Source organism: Gavia stellata, chromosome 4, assembly GCF_030936135.1.
Source record: "Gavia stellata isolate bGavSte3 chromosome 4, bGavSte3.hap2, whole genome shotgun sequence".
Classification (NCBI taxonomy): domain Eukaryota; kingdom Metazoa; phylum Chordata; class Aves; order Gaviiformes; family Gaviidae; genus Gavia; species Gavia stellata.
The window spans coordinates 53,920,688-53,932,728 of NC_082597.1; the positions used below are offsets into that span (position 1 = coordinate 53,920,688).

Sequence of the window (12,041 nt, forward strand, 5' to 3'; positions counted from 1 at the left end):
GTATTGGAGATCTGTGGTAAGATAAGGAAAACAAATCTCTTTCGGACGTGGGAGAGAACACTGTAGCTTTTTCTAAAGAGCTGCTGGGTTAAACCTCTGTTCACCAACAAATCAGCAAATATTAGTTTGGCCAGTCCACAACCCATCACATCACAGAGGTTGTTTCTCTCAGCTAAAAATGCAGCGCTCCCTCCTGCACAGTGGGTGCTGAGGGAGAGGGAGGAGGGTAGAAGCAAACGTGCCCTGATTCAAGTCTGTTTATTGACACCATGAAGATCATGTGAGAAGAAAGTGTTCCTGCAACCACTTATTTAGAAGCTATGATGTCGGCAGATACATTTCTTTTTCTCCTTGTGTCATTGAAGGCAAGTTTGTGGCTAGCCATACATTAAAACACAAATGACTGGTAGAAGATTATGCCTACAATTTTGAGTGAAATCAGAGGATGACGACGTTGGTCTGATACTTGTGCAGTGAGGCCAGATACTAAGGCGACTGTGAATCAGAGAAGCATATGAGACTGTTGTTTGTGTGGGTTGCTGGAATCTCCCCATATTGCAAATGAGTCAAATACAGGAGAGGAGATTTGAATTCAGCCAAACTTGTCTTGGCTTCGTAGGCTGTATTAGGCTGAACAGCAGTCAGGTTTAGGCTGGACATTTTCTGACCACTTTCTAGGCAGTATTTTTCATTAATTAAAAAGTGGTTTGTAATTGATTATGTACGTTCTCCAACAGCTTCATTTTATTAAGAGGACTGTGGTTAGATAGTCCATCTGATATCAGCACTTCAGGACAGCCATTGCTGGCTGGCTGTCACTTCCTGTCTCCATGGCTCAACTAGTTTAGATCTGTTGGAGATGCTGCAGGGACCCTGCTACCTTTGAGTGTCCTGAGGAGCGGTGATTTGGGTGTAATAACAATGGAAGGCTTTGGGGAGAAGGGGGTATTTTGTATTTGTCACTATTGTCATTATTTTGCTCTAACTAGGGTTGAAATGGAGAAGAAAGGCTGGTGGATTTGAGGATGCAAATATGTAATTGTGTATCTTAAAAGTAGTAGCTGAGTATTTAACAAGAAACTGAAAGATATCACTTGCAGTGCTGCTTAACTGAATTGCTGTCTCTTACTTCTCTGCCTCCATCCTATTGTTTGTATGTCTTTTCCAGCAGCTGCAGTATTTTTCCTTTGTCCCCAGAATTCTCTTCTGGGGCAAATTGTAGCCTCCAACCTCTGAGGCTATCTGCAAATTTCCCTAGGCTTCTATTATATGAATAATTAGCTGTCTCACTTAAGAAACTCTTTTTGTTCTACATCATTATATGCTGACTCCTGCTGCTGCTATGACAGATCACTTTACAGGAATCTACAAGGGGAGCTGTCTTTGATGTTAACAGGGGGTCTTTGCTGTGGAACAAAAGAATATGCTGGGGCAAGCATAAGATGGTTTGAATTTATAATATTTTAACATTGGGAAATAAAAAAGGCTGAAGCTGGTGTATGTATACCCATTTTGAGATCTGTATTTAAAAAAAAGTGAAGTAGGGTCTTTAAAATAGGGTTGAGTAATTTTGTGCCCAGGAATATAATTCATAGCTCTCATCAAGGCAGTGGTGAGATAGGTAGTAATTTGACGAGGTGAGGGGGAAGATACAGTGGGCTAGGAGGGGATTTAAAACAAGATCAGCTTGTTATAGGCAGACTGTAGAAGGAAAGGCTTGCCTTTCCTTCCTGTAGAGGCTTGCCTGTAGCCTTCCTGTAGAGGCTTGCCAATGTGATGCCCATCTACAAGAAGGGCCGGAAGGAGGATCCAGGGAACTACAGGCCTGTCAGCCTGACCTCGGTGCTGGGGAAGATTGTGGAGAGGTTCATCTTGAGGGCACTCACAGGGCATGTGTAGGACAACCAAGAGATCAGGCCCAGCCAGCACGGGTTCATGAAAGGCAGGTCCTGCTTGACCAACCTGATCTCCTTCTATGACCAGGTGACCCGTCTAGTGGATGAGGGAAAAGCTGTTAATGTTGCCTACCTGGACTTTAGTAAAGCTTTCGACACTGACTCCCATAGTATTCTCCTGGAGAAGCTGGTGGCTCGTGGCTTAGACCAGGTGCACTCTTTGCTGGGTAAAAACCTGGCTGGATGGCCGAGCCCAGAGACTTGTGGTGGAGTTAAATCCAGTTGGTGGCCAGTCACAAGTGGAGTTCCCCAGGGCTCAGTTTTGGTGCAGGTCTTGTTTAATATCTTTATCGATGATCTGGACGAGGGGATTGAGTGCACTCTCAGTAAGTTTGCAGGCGACACCAAGTTGGTCAGGAGTGTTGATCTGCTTGAGGGTCGGAAGGCTCTGCAGAGGGATCTGGACAGGCTGGATTGATGGGCCCAGGCCAATTGTATGAGGTTTAACAAGGCCAAGTGCCGGGTCCTGTACTTCGGTCCCAAAACCCCCATGCAACACTACAGGCTTGGGGACGAGTGGCTGGAAAGCTCCCCCACAGAAAAGGACCTGGGGGTGTTGGTCGACAGCCGGCTGAATATGAGCCAGCAGTGTGCCCAGGTGGCCAAGAAGGCCAACAGCATCCTGGCCTGCGTCAGAAATAGTGTGGCCAGCAGGAGTAGGGAGGTGATCGTGCCCCTGTACTCGGTGCTGGTGAGGCCGCACCTCGAATACAGTGTTCAGTTTTGGGCCCCTCATTACAAGAAGGACATTGAGGTGCTGGAGCGTGTCCAGAGAAGGGCAGCGAAGCTGGTGAGGGGTCTGCAGCACAAGTCTTATGAGGAACGGCTGAGGGAACTGGGGTTGTTTAGTCTGCAGAAGAGGAGGCTGAGGGGAGACCTTATCGCTCTCCACAATTACCTGAAAGCAAGTTGCAGAGATGTGGATGTTGGTCTCTTCTCCCTAGTGACAAGGGACAGGACAAGAGGAAATGGCCTCAAGTTGCACCAGGGGAGGTTCAGGCTGGATATTAGGAAAAATTTCTTTACTGAGAGAGTGGTGAAACCCTGGAACAGGCTGCCCAGGGAAGTGGTAGAGTCACCATCCCTGGAGGTCTTCAAGGAATGTGTAGACATGGCATTGTGGGACATGGTTTAATGGGCACGGTGATGTTGGGTTGATGGTTGGACTTGATGATCTTACAGGTCTTTTCCAACCTTCATGATTCTGTGATTCTGTGAAAATGCTTCCATTAAAAGCATGAGTAATGGCCACTAGTGAAGGCGCAGTAATGGACTAAATGACTCGAAGGTTTCTTCTTCCACCATGGCCTTTTTGTTGTCCTTTCCCAGATATCTCCCTGACAACTGCAGCTCTCTGCTAACTCTCTGTATTAGTTACTCAAAAGCATCACTTTTAACAGATGCCTCTGAGAAAGGTCGGGTTTTGCTGCCACTCTTTGAAAACCAGTCATATGCCTGGTAGCTGCCTCCTTGTCTCTGGCTGTATCAGAGTACCCTGCAGCCAGCAGCTTAAGCCTGTTTGCCCAGTACCTTCTCCTGTCTACTCTTGACATGCAGCTACCTTTCTTTACATGGAAAGGGTGTGTTTTCAAAACTTCCTCCTTTCTTTGTTCAGGTTGAAAGAACATTGAAATGGGCAAATCTTGTGCCTATTTACAAGTGCAAACAGGTTTGAAACTGTCACCCACTAGCCTATGTTTTTATTCTACAGTGCTTTTAAACAGCAACCATTACATACCAGTGTGGACCCCTTCGAAATGGACTGCAGTACTGGAGCACTTCCTAGACCATGGCATGCCATCAGCTTGGCATGTGAGAATGTATGGTGTCCTGTGGCTGTCTGTGCTCTTTTTGTCCTAATGGTTGTTTTCTGTCTTGAGATTTAATTTGTCCTTTGTGTGTTAGTGTGTTTTATTTTAGCCTGGTTGTTCCTGTAGTGCTGTGTCATTTGTAACAATGCGTCTTGTCTGTTTTCACATTTTTGAGTTAGTTTTGTAGATGGTATGGTGAGGGGATGCTCATGGCATGGCAGCACGTGTTCGCCTGAATGAGGGACTCGCCAGTGGTGACTGCAACAATGTTGTTGTTTCATTCTATTTAGCTTTAAATCTGAAGCTGCTTGGTTTGAAGAAAAACTGGTTCTGCTAGGGGGAAAAAAATTAAGTGCTTTATTCAAAGTGTATGTTCCCTCACCTGAAAGCCCCTTGGCTGGATTTTCTACCGCACTGTCACAAACCCCATCAATCTCTTCAATTTCTTCAGAAGGAAGAGAGGATTTGCAGGTTAACCGGCTGGAAACGCAAATATGGATAAAACCAGACATACAGAAGACAGCTGTGGACTTTTCAGAAATTCTTAATGCAATACAAGAAAGTAAGTTATTCCATGAATGCAAAACTGGGTTTATGGTAGAAGAATCAATTGAGATGCATTGAAATTGTAACTGAAGGAACATACGAAATGATGAACTGAATGATAAGTGAGTATGTATTACTAAAATCTCTGAGAAAGTTCAATGGGTTATTGAAGGCCACTGAGAAATCTTTTACTATCAGAGAAATCACAGTAAGATTTGAATTATTATGTGCCTAAGGATTCTAGCAGTTTATATTTCCTATGCAGAAGTAATCAGAAATATTAAGATTTCTGTTACTTTAATGCATTCTTTAGACTCTTGAATGGCTGTGTGAACTAATAATGTTGTGGAAATGTCTGGGATCTAAGACTGGATTTGAAGTTCCAGGTGTTCCAAAGTGTTGGGGTATATTCACATTTTTGCAGCTGGTAATTTTTGGGAGCAGAAGTGATGAGGTAGTCACAACAACTGAAGGTCTGCCATCTCTTAGATACTGCATGAAACCATCTCTTTTCACATGTAATGTGCTGTGGACTAAGAGTTGATTGGTCCACCATTCTTAAATGTAACTACAGAATGATCTCAAGACTTGTGCTAGAAGAAATACTACTCTTGTTAACAACAGCAGAAGACACTCCATTACGCAAAACTGATGCAGCTCTGGAATCCAAAAGAATCTGGAATTTCAGTGGTAATTTTCTATAATAGATTGAAAACTCTTATGCAGGATAAGAATCAAAATGCATGGCATGGCTTCCTGCTTTTCCTCTTTTCCAGTTTTATTTTAAACTGGGTGTTTTGTGTAGCAATTTTCTAAAGTGAGAAACAGCAACTTACATTCTTGAATGATAGAATATGTATAAGAATGTGTAAAACCCTGCACTCCTCCTGATTTTTGCATATGAATAAAGAACCATACAGTGGTAGGTCTGTTTGGTGGTGGTATTAGTTTGGGAGTGGAAGGAAAACTCTCAGGTTAGTATGATGGTAGGGCTAATAATTTCCAATTGAATCACCTCATTATTTAAGCTGTAGGTTTAGGATGAACGCGGTGTTTTGTAACTTAAAAAGTTTCTCCCATCCAGAAATCTTAATATGAGCTTTTGCTTTCTCCCCTCTTCTCCGCACCTGCACAGCCCAGAGACAGGCCTGGAGGCAGTTGGGGTGTGGGCTGGAGAGGCTGAAAAGGAACTATAGTCTTTCAGAGGCTGAACAGACAAGATAGATAAACAAGGATAAACAAATTCAAGTTGGGAAGAGAACATACTGGAATACAAGAAGCAGTTATCCTCTCCATTTCAACCACATGGCTGAGGAGAAAAAAAAAATGGGTAACTTGTTTAAAACAATCAGATGTCAAGATTAGATTTATTAACAGTGTTTGTCCAAAACAACTTCTTTTTAAAATGGCCATGTCTCAACTTCCCTTGGTACTGTGTCATGTTTCAATATCATACTCTCTGATTATATGCCTGTAATGAATAACCCCAAATTTTCATTCAATGGGGCACAGGTTTGCTTATAACCTCAAATGTTAAACTTCTAGATAAAAACCCTAGTTTCTTTTAAAAGTATGCCATTTTTCTGTGTCCATAAAGAAGGCATTCATCTGACTCAAACATAGGGGTTTGCAATGAAGGTATCAAGATCTGAATCAATTGTCTAAGCTCCCTTTGTGACCAACAGAATGTAACCAGCATGTCTACAGCCCAGTTTTTCTCATTTTAAAGTAGGTGTCTAATATAGATTAGATGACCTGCAACTTGAAAGTGGCTATTTGCCTCTGTTGCCTGCAGATGGAATTAAGGGAGATAAACTAACTTGAATCACTACCACAGCTTAGACACAAACATCTGTACTGTGGATGTGTAAATGGAGGTGAATCCTACCCTAAATAAAACAAATATTTGTAAGTGATTAATGGATATAAACTGAATGGAAGTAGGCTACCAAATTGTTTTAACAATTTGAATATAATTTCAAAACTAAATAGCATTAAGCGAAGAGTCTTTTAAGAATTAACATTTTGATTTCTAGATTATTTCAGAGCCATTTGAGAAGGATGCAGCTTTTACAGCCTTGGAGACAGTGTTTTTTCTTTATCCAGACCAGAAAGAGTTGCTGTTGGGAAGTTAATCTCTATGTCCTTCAGCTACATTTTCTTCCAGAGAGACAAAAGGATTGCTATGACTGTACAACCCAGTTTGCAAAGGCTTGTTATGTGTCCAGTGGAGTGTCTTGTCACCTGCAGTCTGTTGTGAATATCAAATAATTAGGATAAACATAGAATCATAGAATGGTTTGGGTTGGAAAGGACCTTAAAGATCATCTAGTTCCAACTCCCCTGCCACGGGCAGGGACATCTTCCACTAGACCAGGTTGTTCAAAGCCCCATCCAACCTGGCCTAGAATAATTCCAGGGATGGGGCATCCACAAATTCTCTGGGCAACCTGTTTCAGTGCCTCATCACCTCCCTAGTGAAGAATTCCTTCGTAATATCTAATCTAAATCTACCCTCTTTCAGCTTAAAGCCATTACCCCTTATCCTACCACTACATGCCCTTGTAAAAAGTCCCTTCTCCAGCTTTCTTGTAGGCCCCCTTCAGGTACTGGAAGGCTGCTATAAGGTCTCGCCGGAGCCTTCTCTTCTCCAGGCTGAACAACCCCAACTGTCTCTGCCTGTCTTCATAGGAGAGGTGCTCCAGCCCCCTGGTCATCTTTGTGGCCCTCCTCTGGATTCGCTTCAACAGGTCCATGTCCTTCTGTTTGGGGCCCCAGAGCTGGACACAGTACTCCAGGTGGGGTCTCACGAGAACAGAGTAGAGGGGAAGAATCACCTCCCTTGACCTGCTGGTCATGCTTCTTTTGATGTAATGCAGGATATGGTTGGATTTCTGGGCTGCAGGCACACACTGCTGGCTCATATTGAGCTTCTCATGAACCAACATCCCCAAGGCCCATCCTCTATTTGTGCTTGGGATTGCCCTGACCCAGGTGCAGGACCTTGTACTTGGTCTTGTTGAATTTCATGAGGTTCTCATGGGCCCACCTCTCAAGCCTGTCAAGGTCCCTCTGAATGACATCCCTTCCCTCCAGTGTGTCGACTGCACCACATAGCTTGGTGTTGTCAGCAAACTTGCTGAGGGTGCACTCAATCCCGCTGTCTATGTCACCGACAAAGATGTTAAACAGCGCTGGTCCCCATACCAACCCCTGAGGAATGCCGCTTGTCACTGGTCTCCACTTGGACATTGAGCTGTTGACCAGAACTCTGAGTGCAACCATCCAGCCGATTCCTTATCCAGCCAGTGGTCCATCTGTCAAATTAGAGACAAGGATGTCATGTGAGACAGTGTCAAATGCTTTGCACAAGTCGAGGTAGGTAACATCAGTTGCTCTTTATCCACTAATGCTGTAACCCCATCATAGAAGGCCACCAAATTTGTCAGGCATGATTTGCCTTTAGTGAAGCCATGTTGGCTGTCACCAATCACCTCCTTGTTTTCCATGTGCCTTAGTACAGTTTCCAGGAGGATCTGCTCCATGATCTTTCTGGGCACAGAGGTGAGACTGACTGGCCTGTAGTTCCCCAGGTCTTCCTTTTTTCCCTTTGTAAAATGGGGGTTATGTTTCCCCTTTTCCATTCAGTGGAAACTTCACTGGATTGCCACAACTTCTCAAATATGATGGATAGTGGCTTAGCAACTTCATCCGTCAGTTCCCTCAGGACCTGCAGATGCATCTCATCAGGACTTGCACAACTTCAGGTTCCTTAGGTGGTCTTGAACCTGATCTTCTCCTACAATGAGTGGTTCTTCATTCTCCCAGTTTCTGCCTTTGCCTTCTGTGACTTGGGTGGTGTGGCTTGAGCACTCGCTGGTGAAGACTGAGGCAAAAAAGTCATTGTGTACCTCAGCCTTCTCCATATCCCAAGTAACCAGGTCTCCCGTTCCCTTCTGGAGGAGGCCCACATTTTCCCTAGTCTTCCTTTTATCACCAACATACCTATAGAAGCTTTTCTTGTTGCCCTTGATGTCCCTGGCCAGATTTAATTCTGTCGGGGCTTTGGCTTTCCTAACCTGATCCCTGGCTGCTCAGACAATTTCTTGGTATTCCTCACAGGCTACCTGTCCTTGTTTCCACCCTCTTTTGTGTTTGCCTTTGTTCAGGAGCTCCTTGTTCATCCATGCAGGCCTCCTGACGTTTTTGCCTGACTTCCTCATTGTTGGGATGCATTTCTCCTGAGCTTGGAGGAGGTGATCCTTGAATATTAACCAGCTTTCTTGGGCCCCTCTTCCCGCCAGGGCTTTATCCCATGGTACTCTACCAAGCAGATCCCCGAAGAGGCCAAAGTCTGCTCTCCTGAAGTCCAGGGTAGTGAGCTTGCTGTGCGCCCTCCTCTGTGCCCTAAGAATCTTGAACTCTGCCATTTCATGGTCACTGCAGCCAAGGCTGCCCTTGAGCTTCACATTCCACACCAGCCCCTCCTTGTTGGTGAGAACAAAGTCCAAGCATAGCACCTCTCTTCATTGGCTTCCCTGTCATTTGGAGAACGAACTTATCATCAAGCATTCCAGGAATCTTCTGGATTGCTTATGGCCTCCTGTGTTGTCCCTCCAACAGATATCGGGGTGGTTGAAGTTCCCCATGAGGACCTGGGCTTGTGAACATGAGGCTGCTCCTGTCTGTCTATAGAGGGTCTCATCCACTCAGTCTTCCTGGTCGGGTGGCCTGTAGCAGCCCCCCACTATAATGTCACCTGTCCCTGCCCTCCCTTTAATCCTGACCCATAAGCTCTTGGTCAGCTCCTCATCCATCCCCAGGCAGAGGTCCATGTACTCCAGCTGGTCATTGACATAGAGGGTGACACCCCCTCCTTGTCTCCCCTGCCTGTCCTTCCTAAAGAGCCTGTATCCTTCCATTCCAACACTCCAGTCATAGGAGCCATCCCACCATGTTTCCGTGATGCCAATAAGATCATAGCCCTGCAGGCGTGTGCACACCTCTAACTCCTCTTGTTTATTCCCTATGCTACGTGCGTTTGCATAGAGGCATTTAAGTTGGGCCCCCAATGAAGCTGACCTACTGGCTGGAGTGGTTGGAATTCCTTTGTGCTGCTCTTCAGGTGCTCTCCTGCTGACCTGTGATCCTTCTCCAGGCTCTGGACATCTATTGCTGGCACTGGCATCAAACCGATAGGAGTGGGATGGATTGAGGTTCCCCTCCCCTGGCAACTCTAGTTTAAAGCTGTATTCACCAGCTTGGCAAGCCTATGACCTAAATATTGGTATAAACAGTTTTAAACATGCATAAATATTCTTTCTAGGGTGGTTGCTCCAAATAGTCATTGTTACTTTTATTCCCAGTTGTTGTTAGCATTGAATGAAACTTAAAAAAGGCTAGTGATGCTTTTAAAGACCACTTTTTTTTTTCTTGCTAACATGAGTTTCCTGAGCATTTCCCTATTTAGGAGGTGCCTTGTGCAACTTTAGCTAGCTGGTATATCTTTCTTTTTGATAGACTGCTATAATTCAATAGCAGAGATTTTATTTATTTTTTAAAATTTAGTTACTTAAAACAAACATTTTGCTCTAAAGCTACTTTTTTTTTTACTTTTACCTTACTGAATCTCTTAGACTGCAACTGAAGACAAAGATATACCATCTCATTATTTACTTTTCTGTGAATATGCTACTATTATAAAAGACTTAAAAGTAATTTCTACTGCATCAGAGCTCAATTATGCATTTAAGTACCATAGTTCAAGGTAGCATCTAAAACACATTTTTCTAAAGATTTCTGGTAAATCCTTATAAAACAGTTTCTTCATGACCACATGATATTCAGAAATTATCTGTAGTTTGTCAGAGACATCCAGAAACAATAATTACTAATCTGAAAATGTCTATAGACACTGTAAAATAGGGGATTGCACTGGGTGTAAAATTGCAAAATAGGGTGATGCATCTGGCCTAAACCAAACTTGTAAACTAGACAGCAGAGTTGTCAAGGATCTGCATGAACTATCGGTCAGATATAAACCGGAATTCTCTGTTGTTGCCTACTCACAGGCTGTACCCATGCCACAGCCAGGAGCAGAGCAGCCAGGGGGCACTGGGGACAGCCCCAGCCTTGATCATTATGTACCTCCCTGGTGCAGAGGGGCTGTGGCCGGGCAGGGCAGGGCTGTGGGGAGCTGGAGACCAGCACTGCTGTGGCATCACTGGGGCAGGAGCTGACAGTCCTGGGGGGCTGAAATGGGGTCCTGGGACCTGGGCAGGCTGGAGGGAGCCCTGGGGTCCAGGCAGGGACAGTCAGGGCTGGGGATGCCCTCAGGGCCATAGCGAAAGCTAGCAAAGGCTTTCATGGCTGTTTCCTAGTTATTACACTGAGAAGACAGATTTCTTGTGGAAAAGCAGTAAATAGCTTTACTAAAAAAAAAAAAAGCTCAGATTTCAAGCTTTTTTCATGCATTCCCATAATTTGCTCAGTGTATGAAACTTATTTTCATTGCCATTACAGTAAAGTCAAAATTCCAAGAAATCTCTGGCTTTTTAGAATTTTTTTCAAAATCCAGTTTACATTAACTTTCACTAGATTTAATAAAAAATAATTTGATTCTCTCATTTAAATTCTCATAAACTGGAAACCAGAAATCAGTGAGTTTCCTGAGACAGGGTTGTTGATCCTCTGTGTAGTTACTGAGTTTAGCATTTAACGTGATAAGAAGTTCTGGGCTGCATGGTATCTGTAGGATCGCCTCCTTGAAGCAAAGATTTGTAAATTGTGTCTGCCAGCCTTACTGAGTACAGAAAAATGTTTGTATCCAAGAATCCAAAGACATGCTGTAAAAACATAACATGTAGTACAATAAGATGCAGAAAGGTTCTTGGTTTTTCATACCTAAATTTTTCTGCTTTACAAGTCTCTGCAAAAGAGGTGTTTTCTACTCAGGATTTTTATGAAGGTGTGTTCTCCAGTATTGGTGTTTTTAATCTCAATCATTTTTTCCACCACCATTAACATGTGGAAATGCTCTATACTTATTATAAACATTTTTAAGGACATTCACACTTCAATGTTACTGACAGGCCTAAAAGCTTCCAAAGAGCAGTTTCTGGAATGTGGGTCTTCAGCTTGCATTGTCCAAATCTAGAGTATACTTGATGGCTTCATGTGACAATTGGTAATAAAATGACAGTTAATTAACAGAAACATGATCTCTGAGCATGCTTCCATCTTGCCACACAAAAACATAGTCATGTTCCATTTTTTAATGAAAATACTTATTTTTAGAGAGCTCAGTTTTTGAGTGTCTGTCTCCAGAAGGTTAAAGGAGTTATGTTATCTTATCTTTGAGCCCTACCTAAATCAGTCTCTTGGTCCAAAGTGGCTTGTGAACCCACTGAGATTGTCCATGGACTCTCACTCAGAATTTCCCAGCATTCAGTTTTCAGAATATGTGGTTATACTATATCTGGGATAAAAATATTTGTATATCCACATTTTTTCAGCTCCTCAAGGGATTCTTATTTTTTTCCACAAAATGGAACATGAGGGGGAGAAGAAAGTTTGCATATTTAAGCTGATCTAAAACCAGCGGGGGAATTCTTAGTATCTGCTGTAGCAAAGTACATGCTGCTCTATATTGCTGTTAAATTTCACTGCTTAAAAAGACATGACTATATGCTAGCACCAGTCTGTCTCCCAAATAGCATATATACGATAT

At 43.5% G+C, this 12,041-nt stretch overlaps 1 protein-coding gene across 1 annotated transcript in view; it reads left to right on the forward strand.

Annotated features, from left to right (window-relative positions):
* ANO4 (anoctamin 4) overlaps window positions 1-12,041 on the forward strand; it is a 138,446-nt gene that overhangs the window by 14,520 nt on the left and 111,885 nt on the right. Inside the window, exon 2 of the mRNA XM_059816260.1 lies at window positions 4,218-4,328. Coding sequence (XP_059672243.1) covers window positions 4,218-4,328 — 111 coding nt within the window. The remainder of the gene's footprint in view (window positions 1-4,217; window positions 4,329-12,041) is intronic.